Here is a 16,968-nt window from a genome sequence, read left to right on the forward strand (position 1 = left end):
GCTCCAGACCAGATACAACACCCTGACTAAAGAGAGAGACCAGATACAGACTGAGATTTTCTTAGCGGCAGGCTTGCCAATTGCAGTGAGTAAACCTACAGTAATAAATAAGAATTAATCCCACACACCTGATCATATCTGTATTCTTTCATTAAGTGTCTAGGTTGATAAGTTGAAGGAAATTCATGTTTTCACCTTGTAGAACAAACCTGTCCTGAAGGCTGGCAGAAGTTTGAATCCAGTTGGTACTTCCTGTCTACTGAGAAGAAAACCTGGGAGAAGAGCAGAGAGGACTGTCTGGAGAGAGGAACAGACCTGGTGATCATAAACAGTGATGAGGAACAGGTTCGAACAAGAGTGAGTGAGTGAGTGAGTGACGGTCGTCGTATATAGTGGACCAATGCGCAGCGGGTTGAGTGCTCATTTTTAAACTTTTATTAGAACACTGACAAAACAAAACAAGAAAACGAACGGACGCACAGTATTGCCTGGTGCGTGGTGCTGGCTTTGGAAGTGCCAGACTGGAAACTCACACCTCAGGGCTAGTGCGAGGAGCGGGAACAGGACGTACTAGACTGGGCTGACGCACTGGAGGCCTGGTGCGTGGTGCTGGCTTTGGAGCCGCCAGACTGGATACACGCACCTCAGGGCTAGTGCGGGGGAGCGGGAACAGGATACACTGGGCCGTGAAGGCGCACTGGCGGTCTCGAGCGCAGTACTGGCACCACCCTTACTGGCTGGATGCCCGCTTCCCCCTGGCAAATGCGGGACGCTGGCACCGTGCACACCGGCCTGTGAATGCTCGGCCTCGACGCCATGCGCATCACCCCATAGCACGGGGCCTGACCAGTAACATGCTGCCTCCGGTAAGCATGGGGAGTTGGCTTGGGGCTTAGCCCTGGCCCAGCCAAACTACCCGTGTGCCCCCCCCAAAAAAAAATATTGGGGCTGCCTCTCAGGCTTCCATGCCAATTGTGTTCCAATATAACAGTCCCGGTCCTCTCCAACCTTTTTCCATGGTCCCTCTCCGGCTAGGATCTCCTCCCAAGTCCACGACTCACAATAACTCCATTCTAGCTCCATACCCCGCTGCTTGGTCCGTTGGTGGTGGAAAGTTCTGTAACGGTCGTCGTATATAGTGGACCAAGGCGCAGCGGGTTGAGTGCTCATTCTTAAACTTTTATTAGAACACTGACAAAAAAAAACAAGAAAACCAACGGCCGCACAGTATTGCAGGCTAAACACAGCAGTGCAAAAACACCTTCCCACAAATGACAGGTGAAAACAGGGCTACCTAAGTATGACTCCCAATCAGCAACAACGATGTACAGCTGTTCCTGATTGAGAGCCATACCAGGCCAACACAAAGAAATACACAACATAGACAGAGCATAGAAATACAAAACATAGAACATAACCAAAACCCCGGAATACTCTAAACAAACACCCCTCTACATAAACACATATCCCAACAAACCCCGAACCACATAAAACAAACACCCCCCTGCCACGTCCTGACCAAACTACAATAACAAATAACCCCTTTACTGGTCAGAACGTGACAGAGTGAGTGAGTGAGTGAGTGAGTGAGTGAGGAGTGAGTGAGTGAGTGAGTGAGTGAGTGAGTGAGTGAGTGAGTGAGTGAGTGAGTGAGTGAGTGAGTGAGTGAGTGAGTGAGTGAGTGTGAGAGAGCACGCAGCTGAGCAAAGAAAAGAGTCCCCTCATCCAGCTGGTCCTGGGGCTGAGTTCACAAACCTGTTCTACTAGGACGCAGAGGAATGTGGGTTGGCAGCGCACTACATTGCTGCCTGCCATAAGATGAGGGACAGTGTCTGACAGACCAATCAACCTGCACATGTCCTCTACTGTATGCTAATTGTTATTGTTCATATTTATCTTTCTCAAAAACAGAAGTTTCTCTTCAACCTCAAGAAGATAGTCTGGATTGGTCTGACTGACTCTGTTAATGAGGGGACCTGGATATGGGTGGACGACACCCCACTGACCACAAGGTGAGAGATGATAACTAATCTGTCAATTAGGCTCCATTTAACCTTTTCATGCATGTTCACGTTAAGATAAAACATGTCTACATATTATTTTGGATTGTGAAGTTCTAACAATGACATCTGACTGTTTTTAACCCTGTAGGTACTGGTATTAACCATGATATCTGACTGTTTTTAACCCTGTAGGTACTGGTATTAACCATGATATCTGACTGTTTTTAACCCTGTAGGTACTGGTAGTAACCATAATATCTGACTGTTTTTAACCCTGTAGGTACTGGTATTATCCATGTTATCTGACTGTTTTTAACCGTGTAGGTACTGGTATTAACCATGATATCTGACTGTTTTTAACCCTGTAGGTACTGGTATTAACCATGATATCTGACTGTTGTTAACCCTGTAGGTACTGGTATTAACCATGATATCTGACTGTTTTTAACCCTGTAGGTACTGGTATTAACCATGATATCTGAATGTTGTTAATCCTGTAGGTACTGGTATTAACCATGATATCTGACTGTTTTTAACCCTGTAGGTACTGGTATTATCCATGATATCTGATGGTGTTTAACCCTGTATGTACTGGTATTAACCATGGTATCTGACTGTTTTTAACCCTGTAGGTACTGGTATTAACCATGATATCTGACTGTTTTAACCCTGTAGGTACTGGTATTAACCATGATATCTGACTGTTTTTAACCCTGTAGGTACTGGTATTAAATGATATCTGACTGTTTTTAACCCTGTAGGTACAATGATATCTGACTGTTTTAAACCCTGTAGGTACTGGTATTAACCATGATATCTGACTGTTTTTAACTCTGTAGATACTGGTATAACCCACAGCCTGATAATGCAGGTCCTACAGGGGAGGAGGACTGTGTTGAGATACGTACAGATCAGAGTCCTCTAAAGGCATGGCATGACTTGTCATGTGACAACAAACTCAACTGGATTTGTGAGAAAGTGTTTTAACATCACCTTGACAACATACTGTAACACATACAGTAGACTACAGTGCACACATCTTCCTCCTTCGTTTATTCTCTCTCTCTGTGTCTCAAACCAGTGCACATGTTGTATTTCTTTGTATAGCATATTAATAAAAGTCCTACTTATTTCCTGACATTGTAGCTTCCTGTTTAACAGAGTCAACATGCAGTTAGTATGTTTGACTTTGTCCACACTCTGCATGCAGTGCATTTTATAATTTCCAGTTCTTACTTGCTACAGGTATTTACATGCTCCAATTTAGATCTGGTGGAAACATTCTAGACAGTACCAAACCACCGTTACATACACTGTACAGGAGTTGACTGTGTCACCAATCAATGAGTGTAGTAGAGATATCAAAGGGTGTCAAAGGATGTTACTTAATAATCTTTGACAGTCAGTCTTTGATGTCAAGTCACATATCAAATGCTCATATTTGACTTTTGTTCCCTTATATGGGTCCCAAAATAGGCAAGTGAAGTGGGTCTTTTCAGTGTTTCAACCAGCTGTCACTCAAAAACTCAACCAATCAGGTTCATTAGGAGAGATGTGGGCTGTGGAAAATTGTGTCGCCATCTCATCCTCATTGGTTAAGCATACCCACCCTCAAAATCCACTTGGAGCAGTTTATAGTGTCAAATCTATTGTATGAACATTATAATGACCCATGTTTGTAGTCCTGGACTTCCTGAACATGTTGATGTATATTTGGGAGTAAACAGAGGGTCCAAATCAGCAGAAAGGTGAAAGGAAGGTGGAGTTCTGGAAACTCCCTGAATTATCTTGGGGCTGTTACATATGATATTTAATATATGTTAACAGATAGCCTCTGTTCTCCACTTCCCCTCTATTATCTATATATTCCTGGTATGATAGTGGCCTGTCCATCATCACAAATAGCAAGTCCCATTCCCTGGACAGGAGGACTGTGTTGAGATATACTCTGGACAAGGTGACCATGTAGAGACATGGAATGATTTATATTGTGCTGCAGAAAATGGTTTAACAATAACCACTGTAACAATCTCTCAAAAGATTACATGCACACAAGTGTACACACAAGTATGCACACTTGTTCTGTTTTTAGTATTAGCATAGCCACAACTACCCTTGTCATTTTGTTGATACTTCCCAAGAGTTAACACCTACGGCAGTCACACAGACAGAGACATACAGATTGATCAGAGACAGAGACATCACTAGAAGCGGAGACAAAATGTATAGAGGGTTTGCAGTTGATGTACAACGCCTCCTGGTGGCCATGTTGGATGACCACCACATTAATTCTAGAAGAAAAGAATAGTAGACCAACATAGGTCAACCCTATTATAGGAGAAGGTCCAAGGTCCCTCCCCTAGGATTGTATTCTCCAATGTGTTTTGAGAAGAGGGGAGGATTGAGGATGTGAGGAGGAACTCTCACTTTAACCACTAGGTGGAATATTCACTTAACCATTCAGCACTGTATCCAACCATCAACATGAGAGAGAGAGAACTTTCTATTAACAATGTTGTTTTCTATGTCACAACAACAGACATTTATCAATGGGGTTAAATCACCCCAAGGAAGGAGACAACTGCTATAATAACACTGACCACCTCAAGGAAGGAGACAACTGCTATAATAACACTGACCACCCCAAGGTGAGAGACTACTGCTCTATAATAACACTGACCACCCCAAGGTAAGAGACTACTGCTCTAATTACACTGACCACCCCAAGGTAAGAGACTACTGCTCTAATTACACTGACCACCCCAAGGTAAGAGACTACTGCTCTAATTACACTGACCACCCCAAGGTAAGAGACTACTGCTCTATAATAACACTGACCACCTCAAGGAAGGAGACAACTGCTATAATAACACTGACCACCCCAAGGTGAGAGACTACTGCTCTATAATAACACTGACCACCCCAAGGTAAGAGACTACTGCTCTAATTACACTGACCACCCCAAGGTAAGAGACTACTGCTCTAATTACACTGACCACCCCAAGGTAAGAGACTACTGCTCTAATTACACTGACCACCCCAAGGTAAGAGACTACTGCTCTATAATAACACTGACCACCCCAAGGTAAGAGACTACTGCTCTATAATAACACTGACCACCCCAAGGTGAGAGACTACTGCTCTATAATAACACTGACCACCCCAAGGTAAGAGACTACTGCTCTATAATAACACTGACCACCCCAAGGTAAGAGACTACTGCTCTAATAACACTGACCACCCCAAGGTAAGAGACTACTGCTCTATAATAACACTGATCACCCCAAGGTAAGAGATTACTGCTCTAATAACACTGACCACACCAAGGTAAGAGACTACTGCTCTATAATAACACTGACCACCCCAAGGTAAGAGTTTACTGCTCTACAATAACACTTACCACCCCAAGGTAAGAGACTACTGCTCTATAATAACACTGACCACCCCAAGGTAAGAGACTACTGCTCTAATAACACTGACCACCCCAAGGTAAGAGTCTACTGCTCTATAATAACACTTACCATCCCAAGGTAAGAGACTACTGCTCTATAATAACACTGACCACCCCAAGGTAAGAGACTACTGCTCTAATAACACTGATCCCCCCAAGGTAAGAGACTATTACTCTATAATAACATTGACCACAGTTTAAGGAGTAGGACTGGTTTTCTGTGGTTCTGAGAGATTGGTCAGTCTAACTCTGTGTTGTTCATACTCTAGGTTCTGAGAGATTGGTCAGTCTAACTCTGTGTTGTTCATACTCTAGGTTCTGAGAGAGAGGTCAGTCTAACTCTGTGTTGTTCATACTCTAGGTTCTGAGAGAGTGGTCAGTCTAACTCTGTGTTGGTCATCCTCTAGGTTCTGAGAGAGTGGTCAGTCTAACTGTGTTCTACTGCTGGTATTGGTGGAGTGGAGATTCTAATGGTGGTGGAGGTCAGAACTGTGCGATGGTACATTACTGGTTATCAGGCCAAGGAGAATGGTGGGACTTTGGGTGTTCTAATCCAGAGGATTGGATCTGTGAGAACTCAGCTGTTAAGGAACTCTCTACTGTTTGTTAATGGTGGTCTGAAGACTTGTGTGATGTGATAGAATAACAAATGATGAACTAGATGTTGGAGAGAAAGACACGGGCAGCTCCATTGAGGGATTCCACCATGCTTCCACCATTTTAAAGTAGTCAAGGTAGTTAACTGGGTGGGTTTTCCTATGGGTTGTCGCCTCAATGGTGCTGCACGCATTGAAACAGACGCTATAATAGCACAGATATAAAGATGAGTCCTATATCTATCACTATGGGTCAAGGTCACAGTAGTAGAAGGAAGACACTGAGCTTGTAGAAAACAGCCAATATGGGGAGACAAACACTTATAAAAGTAGGTATTATACCCAACATGAGGGACTTTTCTGACCAGCATCACATTGACAAAACCTAAAACTGACCCTGACGTTAACGCTAACCTTAACCTGCTCTCCATCCCATCTCACTCTGACAGTTTCCTTTTCTCTTATCACTATGGTTCCTATTCAGCTCTTTGGCCTCAAGTTCATTTCAAAGCCATAACTCATTTATTTGTTCTTCTATGTTGATTAATGGGTTTGACCATGTTAGCCACAATCTCACTCAGATTTAGGTTACCTTTGTCTAGATCATTGAATCTTTCCTTCAATCTAAATATATTTGTAGTTCATTCTAATTATAACCTAAGAACAGACAAATTTTCTTGAAGTGAAATGAAATTCATATCTTTATAATTGATGTACAGGTAGTGGATATATAGGACATGGGATTTAATAATGCTCAATGTTTTTATTTATTCAACAAAAGCTGGAGTGCACATGCTGAAAAATATAAACACATTTCAAATTACCATTACATTCCATTTCAGCTCATTACCGTACAATTTGACTTAGGGATAGGCGTCCCGTTAACGGGACAGTTGTAAATCATTCAGCGCCTTGTGTCACTATCGCTAATTTTAGAGAAACAACAAATGTCGGTACATGTAAGTGTCTTATATCGGCTGAAAGCTTAAATTCTTGTTAATATAACTGCACTGTCCAATTTACAGTAGATATTACTACTGAAAAAAAGGCCATGCTATTGTTTGAGGAGAGCTCCTAACAGCAAAACACTTTCTTCACCGCGATAGGTTTGATAAATTAATCTTTGAAGGTGATATGTGTACTTCCAATCTGAAATATTGCTCTTATTTATCATCCAAAGGGTCCCAGAGATAACATGAAGTGTAGTTTTGTTAGATAAAAGAGATCCTAGAACAAAACCAGACTTCACTATATCATTAGGAGTGCAGTATATCCTATAGGACACCATATTTGGTCAGAAATCGACACCTTCACGGCATGCCGATGACGGTGGTTTTGACGGTGGTTTTCCCTTGATCGACTCTAACCCCTGTCAAATAGGCACCAATCGGGGTCAAACAAAGCTAGCTAGATAGCCAATGAGCTGGGCTTTATGGCAGTGTCGGGAAACCCCGTATCTGTTGCAAAATGTAGCTGCTAACCTTGTGTGTCATTAAACCTTTTTCATTTTGGACAAAAATTATTAGAATTTCGAGAGTTATGAAATTATGAAAACTGGGTTGCAAATGTTGAACTTATAATATGTCTACTAATACTGGAAAAGCTAAATCAAAGTCCAAGTATACAGATTTTACGATATTCTTACAGAAAAATGTAATATGAATGTGATTGTCTCCATGAAAAATTTGCCCAAATGCACCTGGGGGACTTACATTTACATTTTTTTTTACATTTTAGTCATTTAGCAGACGCTCTTATCCAGAGCAACTTACATTTCATACTTTTATTTTATTTTTTTCTTCCCCATACTGGCCCCCCGTGGGAATCAAACCCACAACCCTGGCGTTGCAAACACCATGCGTTGCAAACACCATGCTCTACCAACTGAGCTACCAAATGTCATGTAGTGTGCTCATACTTCAAGTTATCCATCTGAAAGTTATCCTTTGCACATACACTGCTGCCATCTTGTGGACACCATGAAAATTACAACCACTGTGATGGCTAGATGTGGGCCCTTTCTTTTGCATTTCAAAGATGGTGGTAGAAAGGAAGGAAAAAAACATTTAGTTTTTTCTTTGTATTTTCTTCTACCATATATTTTGTGTTTTATTCTCCTACATTCAATTCACATTTCCCCAAACTTCAAAGTGTTTTCTTTCAAATGGTACCAAGAATATGCATATATTTGCTTCAGGCCGGAGCTACAGGCAGTTAGATTTGGGTATGTCATTTTAGGTGAAAATTGAAAAAAATGGGCTATCCCTATATATATTACAAAATTACCGTGTTCTTAATCTGAGGAAGTAATGTGGGTTTAACCATTTAACAGGATCATTACACCTGAGAGCTGAGAAAGATATCTTTGTTTCAGATTACTTCCCGTTGTACATTGGTGGGAGGATGATCAGTAATATACAGAACATAATTAAAGAGCATTATGTTGCCTGTATCAGCTGTTCTTCTGATTTAAAAAATACAAATAAATACTTTTCTGATTAATTTTGGCACCAATTTGCAGTTCAGTTCTTACAAACTCCAGTGGTCACTAGTGTGTAGACGACTTCACAACACAGTTAATTCTCTGGTGATATCATCTGGATGTTGGTCACTGTGAATACCTCATAGGGAGGAATTAAGACTTCTCTCTCTCCTGTAAATACAGAGTAATATGATATGTCAGCTCCAAACACGTGGAGATCTCAAAGCAGGACATCTCTCCAAATGAATCTCTGTCTATTTCCCTGCATAGAGTGTCCGAGGTGAAGGTGCCTAAACAAATCTTTTTTGTTGACAACGTTCTGATCAAAATACACTTTGGTTCTATGATAGCTAGTAGTGCTGAGAGATTAGTGCTTTTTGAGGTTGGTTTGGTTTCAGTCTGATTATTAAAAAATAATCACGGATTTCAGTTTTGATAAAAAAAAATTACATTAAATACACGATGCATTATGTGGCTTGAATTCCGTAACAACACAGAATAAAACAATGAATAAAAGTCCAATGATGGTAGTGACTGCCCAATACTGCTTATCACTTATTAACCATCATTTATTCACATTTCTTTAATAACATATTTCAGTTGTGTATATTACATTTATTTAATAAAATAATTCCGTTATTGTGTATATTACATTTCTTTAATAAAATAATTCAGTTGTGTATATTACATTTCTTTGATTTGATGACTTTATTCTTTCATTCTAAATAATCATCTCCACAGAGCTGCTAACTGTGCTGTCTGATTTAGTGTTGTAAATATATGAACACTATTGTGACTATGAACACAGTTAATAGCTTTATGTAGCAGTAGCCTGTTTCTATTGCTTTACAATTCAGGTCACTCTTCCATTTCCCAGTGCTCTTTAGAGTGTAGACGACTTTACACCACAGGTTACTGACTGCTGACTTTGTCTGGATGTTGGTGACTTTGAATACCTCATAGGGAGGAATCAAAACTTCCCCCTCGTTTCCATAGGCTGAGTAATATGTCAGGTTAACACCAAAACGTGTGTTGATCTCAAAGCAGGATGTGTCTCCAAAATCGTATAAGGTCTTATGTATAGAACTTGAGACAAAATATTCAAAGCGCATTTCTTTGTTGATAACATCCAGATCAAAAGTTACGTTGGTTCTAAGGTAGGTGGTCCTACATGTTGTTTGACAATGTTTGAGAATCTGAATGGCGTCAGTTAGATAGAAGTGCAGGGAATGGTACTGGAATGATCTTCCATACCCATATCTGCCTTCTCTAACTGCTTCGTTGAAGTCTAGGTAGATGGATTCGGATGGAGGTTGGGGTTTGTTATTTGTGTACAAATACATAGAGATGGAATGCACTTTTTGCAGACCATCTTTTGGAATGGATGCATGTTTCTCTGCTATGTCCCAGGCTTTTATGAAGTTAGCGGTGGTGTTTTTCTCATGTGGGAGACAGTAGCTATCCACCCTCTTAAAGGCTTCGTCTCTGCAGCCATCATATTTGTCGTCAACAGAATCAGGTGCCGTGTCCAGTGGGAAAATCTTGTTCTGTAACAGTAACATTCTTTAGTGACATTCTCCTGATACAGACCTAACAGGTCCCTGCTTGGGTGATAAAATGTTTACCAATCCCTTATTGGCCTCAGTTTCCTATTTGTGATGCCAAATATGATGAAAACAATAGTAAGTCAATGTGCAAAATGAAAGTACAACATGATAGCACTGCCCAAGTCCTAAAGCAGGATGCCAAAGATATGATCCACAATATTTTTTTCTGCATAGCTCAGGGCGTAGTCAAAACAACATGAAACCTATTCACAGGTACTGCCCATAACATTTAAGGACTCTCTTTTCTTGTCAGAAAAAAACAGTAGTGGGACAATATTTTATTTTCTTATGTCTCTGTAAAAGGAGTACTTGTTCAACTTAAAAATATAAATGAACCCTGCTGGTGTTAAATGTAAAGTTGTAGGAACGTGTAACAAATATGTTACAATGTAACTGTATTTCATTGGCTTTTCGTTTACTCAACTTGATTTCCTGATTTGACAATTTATTATAAGCAGGGTAAATAAACTAAACTAGGTAAATTAAATATTAAATGTGAGGTTGTATTTTTCTTAGGGTACCTGTTTCACCAGTCCAAAGTGAAGACAGAGAATCAACATCAAGACAAATATTGTGTTTGTCTTCTTCTCAGTTCTCTTCACATCTAAAGATGAGAACAAAACCAGTGAAAGGATGATAAACATTTCCATTGTGCCTTTACATACAAATAAGTTACAGATACATACAAAACTGTTGTCATTGTAAAACATTATAAAAAAATCTCACTATCAATTAAGAGATATCCACCACCCATGTTGCAGAAGTTGTTGACCTCAAATCTACAGTATGTTCAAAGTATAGTTTCCGTTGATAAAGACTGATGGATTGCTGTCGTTCAGAATGTCAACACATTGGACACACCCAAGCACGTATGCACATACAGTGGATGTTAACAGTTGGCCCTGTGGGTGACTGTGTCGTAACAGCAGAAGCCTTGTGAAGGAGGATACATTGACACACAATGACACAATCACAGATTTCTACAGATTTCAGATTAAAGTGGGTGACAATGTTCTCTCAAGAACACTGCAGAACAGAATGTTGAATGTCTGCATTCCAGCAACGTTTAGCAAACATTCTGATGTGTTTGGATAAAATGGTTCATTGTTATTTAAAAAATATATATATTTCACCTTTATTTAACCAGGTAGGCAAGTTGAGAACAAGTTCTCATTTACAATTGCGACCTGGACAAAATAAAGCAAGCAGTTTGATGATGTTGTGTTGTCAGGCTACAGCCATGATTCTCCTGATGCTTGTACGAAGTCGAACCCAGTCACAGAGAAACACAGCAAGCAGAGGTAAGGGTAAATCCAGATGTTTACTTAAAATCTATGCAGGAACAAGGCAACAGCACAAGAGTGAACTAAACAAACAGGCTAGATAATTTGACACCCACCAAGTTTGGTGCTCACCAAACTTGGTGGGTGTCAAATTAGCTAGCCTGTGATGGCCGAGCTATCTACTCAGAATATTGCAAAATGTGCTTTCGCCGAAAAGCTATTTTAAAATCTGACACCGCGATTGCATAAAGGAGGTCTGTATCTATAATTCTTAAAATAATTGTTATGTTTTTTGTAAACGTTTATCGTGACTAATTTAGTAAATTCACCGGAAGTTTGCGGTGGGTATGCTAGTTCTGAACATCACATGCTAATGTAAAAAGCTGTTTTTTGATATAAATATATATGTCACAAAAACCAAAACCACAGCTAAATGCAGCACTAACCTTTGATGATCTTTATCAGATGACACTCCTAGGACATTATGTTATACAATACATGCATGTTTTGTTCAATCAAGTTCATATTTATATCAAAAACCAGCTTTTTACATTAGCATGTGATGTTCAGAACTAGCATATTACCATTAGGAGACAGTTAGAAAGGTAATCATACAGTAGATATTACGATTAGGAGTCAGTTAGAAAGGTAATCATACAGTTAGTTAAGATGGATGACTATGTCAGTGACCCGGTTATTGAATTAAATGAGAGCAGAAAGGAGAGTGAAGACTGAGACCCATCGTTCAGGTACGAGTTAAGAAAGCTCTCAAATACATGCGCACACACACACACACACACACACACACACACACACACACAGAGAGAGACAAAGACTTAATGGTTGAGATATGACAAAACTGAGGATGGATCAACAACATTGCAGTTTCTCCACAATACTAACCTGAATAAACCTGAATAAAAAGTGTTATGTTTGGAGCAAAACCAACACATCACTATGTACCACTCTTCATGTTCTCAAGCATGGTGGTGGCTTCATCATGTTATGGGTATGCATGTCATTAACAAGGACTAGGGAGTTTTTTTTAGGATAAATAGAAACTGAATACAGCTATAATCCTAGAGGAAAACCTGGTTCAGTTTGCTTTCCGACAGACACTGGGACACAAATTCACCTTTCAGCAGGACAATAAGTTAAAACACAGTTTGACCAAGACAACATTGAATGTTCCTGAGTGGCCTAGTTACAGTTACAGTTTTGACTTAAATTGGCTTTATAATCTATGGCAAGACTTGAAAATGTCTGTTTAGCAATGATCAACAATCAACTTGACAGAGCTTGAATTTCATTTTAAGAATAATGAGAAAATGTTGCACAATCCAGGTGAAGAAAGCTCTTAGAGACTTACCCAGAAAGACTCACAGCTGTAATCGCCGCCAAAGGTGCTTCTACAAAGTATTGACTCAGGGGTATGAAAACTTATTTTTTGCATTTCATTTTCAATAAATGTGCAAACATTTTTAAAACATGTTTTCAATTTGTTATGATGGGGTATTGTGTTTAGATGGGTGAGAAATAATCAATTTAATCAATTTTTAATTCAGGCTGTAACAAAACAAAATGTGGAATAAGTCAAGGTGTGTGAATACTTTCTGAAGGCACTGTACTTATCAAGCATGTTTTCTACCACAGTGTCTGACTCGCTGGCTCTCTGTGTTGTTAACCATCTAGGTACAGGTGTATCTATCCAAATGCAATAATCTGGGTCCTGCTGGAGAGGAGGACTATGCTGAGACAAACACAGAAACATGTGAGGAGAATCTTCACTGGGTTTGTTAGAAAGTGGTTGAACATCACCATGACAACATACTGTGACACATACAGCAGCCTAGTGCACACAACTTCCTCCTCCTGTCTCTCGCTCCAATTTCATCATTTAACAGAGCGACTTACAGTAATGAGCAGTGGCGTAACGTACTTAAGATAAAATACTTTAAAGTACTACTTAAGTCATTTTTGGGAGTATCTGTACTTTACTATTTATATTTTTGACAACTTACTTCACTTTACTTCAATACTTTTTACTACATACTTTTTCCCTGACAACTTGCACACTCATCTTCTGCACATCTATCACTCCAGTGTTAATGCTAAATTGTAATTCTTTCACCACTCTGGACTATTTATTGCCTTACCTCCCTAATCTTACTACATTTACACACACTGTAGGGTATATCTTTCTATTGTGTTATTGACTGTACGTTTGTTTATCCCACGTGCAACTCTGTGTTGTTTGTGTCGCACTGCTTTGCTTTATCTTGGCCAGGTCGCAGTTGTAAATGAGAACTTGTTCTCAACTGGCCTACCTGGTTAAAAAAAGGTGAAATAAAAAATGTCATAAAAAAACAACCCAAAGTACTCATTACATTTTGAATACTTAGCAGAGCAGGAAACATTGTGAAACACGTGGTCATCCTAACTGCATATGTTCTGGCAGATTCACAGTACATTAGACACAACATGAGGTCAGTACATTAGACACAACATGAGGTCAGTACATTAGACACAACATGAGGTCAGTACATTAGACACAACATGAGGTCAGTACATTAGACACAACATGAGGTCAGTACATTAGACACAACATGAGGTCAGTACATTAGACACAACATGAGGTCAGTACAGTAGACACAACATGAGGTCATTTCATTAGACACAACATGAGGTCAGTACATTAGACACAACATGAGGTCATTTCATTAGACACAACATGAGGTCAGTACATTAGACACAACATGAGGTCAGTACAGTAGACACAACATGAGGTTAGTACATTAGACAAAACATGAGGTTATTTCATTAGACAAACCATGAGGTCAGGACATTAGACAACATGGACAGGAGAAGAAAATGTCCCAACCTCAACCACCATGTTACTATTTCATCACCTTCCTCTTTTGATATTTCCCTTTTATTCTGTGGATGACAAAAGTAGTAAAGATCAGAGCAGAGACAGGTACAGTAAAGAAAACAGACACAGGGGCAACTATGTTACCAGACTCTGTATATAGACAGAAAACACAGGACGTTAATGGAGATTTCACCTTTATTTAACCAGGTAAGGTAGTTGAGAACAAGTTCTCATTTACAACTGCGACCTGGCCAAGATAAAGCAAAGCAGTGCGACAGAAATAACAACACAGAGTTACATGGAGATGTCTGAGGTCATCTGTGCTGAGACAGATATGAACAAGAAGATCAAGTTTAACAGAGGTGAGATGGAGGAGAGGATTGTGGATATCTACGTCAGTGCAGACACCCTGAGAGACGGTGAGACCAGCACCAAGAGAGAAGAGACAGCAGACACTGCTCCTAATAATGGACCAGGAGACCAGCACTCAGGTAACACACACACACACACACATACACACACACACACACACACACACACACACACACACACACACACACACACACACACACACACACACACACACAAAACATGAAAGTATGTTGTATGTGTCCACAGAGCCTGATAGCTCAGGGAAGAGATCCTCCAGAGTTGCTGCAGTGTGTCTGGGGCTGCTGTGTGTTCTACTGGCTTGGATCATAGGCCTGTCTGTCTACTGTGAGTTTGTGTACAAGTTCATTGCTTTTCACATAGTTGTATTAAGTGCTGGTTACTAAGCCTATTTACCTGGTGTTTTACCAAGTAACTATGTGTTAATACTTTGTAGATAACAGAGCCATCAAAGATTCTGAGGATGAAAGGAACAACTTGTCAAAGAGTTTTTCCCTTTATAAGACCAACACAACTGCAGAGAGAGACCAGTTACAGACCAGATACAACAACCTGACTAAAGAAAGAGACCAGCTACAGACCAGATACAACAACCTGACTGAAGAGAAAAGCCATATTCAGGCAAAGCTTTTTGTGATTGGTGAGATATAAACTGTGATAAATTAGAAGTAAAATCAACAGTAGTTATATATCAATGTGTTTATGAGTATGAATATACTGGCTAAGTTTCTCAATGTGTTCACTTTTGCTCTTCAACAGAGCAGCATTGCCAGGAGGGATGGAGATACTTTGACTCCAGATTGTACTTCCTCTCCTCTGAGAAGAAAACCTGGAAGGAGAGCAGACAGGACTGTCTGGAGAGAGGAGCAGACCTGGTGATGATAAACAGCAGAGAGGAACAGGTGAGAGAGAGAGAGAGAGAGAGAGAGAGAGAGAGAGAGAGAGAGAGAGAGAGAGAGAGAGAGAGAGAGAGAGAGAGAGAGAGAGAGAGAGAGGTGGAGCAAATATAATTTTCATCTGTGCACTAATATGTGCAGTATTTTATAAATATATTAAAAGTTACAGTTTTTTGTCTTTCTCAACAACAGACATTTCTCTTCAACCTCCACATGAGAGCCTGGATTGGTCTGACTGACTCTGTTACTGAGAAGACCTGGAAGTGGGTGGACGGCACATCACTGACCACAGGGTGAGATATTTGACCATTTTACCTTGTGATATGGAGATAAAAAAAACAGCAAAGATATATTGCTTCCAATCATGTTCATATAAATATATGTTTTGACTCATGAATGTCATTGAAGAGAACTATAGATGTATCATAGAAACAAGGTAATATTTACATTTGAATGTAGCAAAATGTGTTGATGGCCCATTCTTGATAATGGTATGATCATCTTACAGAGTGTGTGTTTAAAACATAGGACAATGTGTTTAATTGAGGAGGATGTTTTTACCACAGTGTCTGACTGTCTGGTTCTCTGTGTTATTTAGGTACTGGGGGACAGGACAGCCTGATAATGGTCGTCTGTTCTCTGGGCAGGAGGACTGTGTTGAAATATACTATGGACAAGATGACCCTGTAAAGACATGGAATGATGACATATGTGGCACAAATCATAACTGGATCTGTGAGAAAGGGGTGTAACAATAACCCACAGTAACAAACATTCTGTCTCTCTCTCTCTGTGTCTCTCTGTGTGTCTCTCTCTCTCAATTAATTTCAATTCAGTTAAACATGCTTTATTGTCATGGGAACATATGTTAACATTGACAAAGCAAGTGAAGTAGATAATATACAAAAATGAAAAACAATAAAAATGAGCAGTAAACATTACACTCACAGAAGTTCACAAAGAATAAAGACATTTCAAATGGCATATTATGTATATATACACAGTGTTGTAACGATGTGCAAATGGTTAACCTCTATGGTCTAGGTGGGACGCTAGCGTGCCACCCGTGGTGCACTCCATCAACAGCAGGTGCATTTCAAGAGCGGCAAATTTGAATCCAAATAAATGTCAAAATTCAAATTTTTCAAACATACAACTATTTTACACCCTTTGAAAGATAAACATCTCCTTAATCTAACCACGTTTTACGATTTCAAAAAGGTTTTACGGCGAAAGCATAAATTTAGAGTATGTTAGGACAGTACATTTACAAGAGTTGTGTGTAATGTTTTGTCAATTCAAAGACAGGGTCACCAAAACCATAAAACCAGCTAAAATGATGCACTAACCTTTTACAATCTCCATCAGATGACACTCCTAGGACATTA

The 16,968-nt window shown here is 39.8% G+C and overlaps 1 protein-coding gene across 3 annotated transcripts; it reads left to right on the top strand.

Annotated features, from left to right (window-relative positions):
• The first annotated feature begins 11,165 nt into the window (after window positions 1–11,165).
• Window positions 11,166–16,367, top strand: LOC106610444 (C-type lectin domain family 4 member F-like). 3 transcript variants are annotated; one of them, XM_045711542.1, is made up of 9 exons: window positions 11,166–11,440; window positions 12,767–12,852; window positions 13,115–13,193; window positions 14,627–14,785; window positions 14,913–15,011; window positions 15,121–15,324; window positions 15,444–15,586; window positions 15,773–15,873; window positions 16,179–16,367. In XM_045711542.1, exons 4-9 carry the CDS (start codon window positions 14,629–14,631, stop codon window positions 16,330–16,332), a joined length of 858 nt encoding a protein of 285 aa, XP_045567498.1. In that variant the 5' UTR covers window positions 11,166–11,440; window positions 12,767–12,852; window positions 13,115–13,193; window positions 14,627–14,628; the 3' UTR covers window positions 16,333–16,367. The 3 variants fall into 3 exon arrangements, with proteins under 3 accessions (XP_045567498.1, XP_045567499.1, XP_014065298.1); XM_045711543.1 differs by lacking the exon at window positions 12,767–12,852 and having other exon boundaries at window positions 11,174–11,440; XM_014209823.2 differs by lacking the exons at window positions 11,166–11,440; window positions 12,767–12,852; window positions 13,115–13,193 and having other exon boundaries at window positions 14,366–14,785.
• The last annotated feature ends 601 nt before the right edge of the window (window positions 16,368–16,968 follow it).

This window comes from Salmo salar, unplaced genomic scaffold (assembly GCF_905237065.1).
Source record: "Salmo salar unplaced genomic scaffold, Ssal_v3.1, whole genome shotgun sequence".
NCBI lineage: Eukaryota > Metazoa > Chordata > Actinopteri > Salmoniformes > Salmonidae > Salmo > Salmo salar.

Bases quoted from the DNA above. Each gene is read 5' to 3' on its own strand.
- LOC106610444 (XM_014209823.2), top strand. From the start codon at position 14,593: ATGGAGATGTCTGAGGTCATCTGTGCTGAGACAGATATGAACAAGAAG. The intron at 15,012-15,120 runs GTGAGTTTGTGT...AATACTTTGTAG, and splicing joins CATAGGCCTGTCTGTCTACT to ATAACAGAGCCATCAAAGAT. The intron at 15,587-15,772 runs GTGAGAGAGAGA...TCTCAACAACAG, and splicing joins TAAACAGCAGAGAGGAACAG to ACATTTCTCTTCAACCTCCA.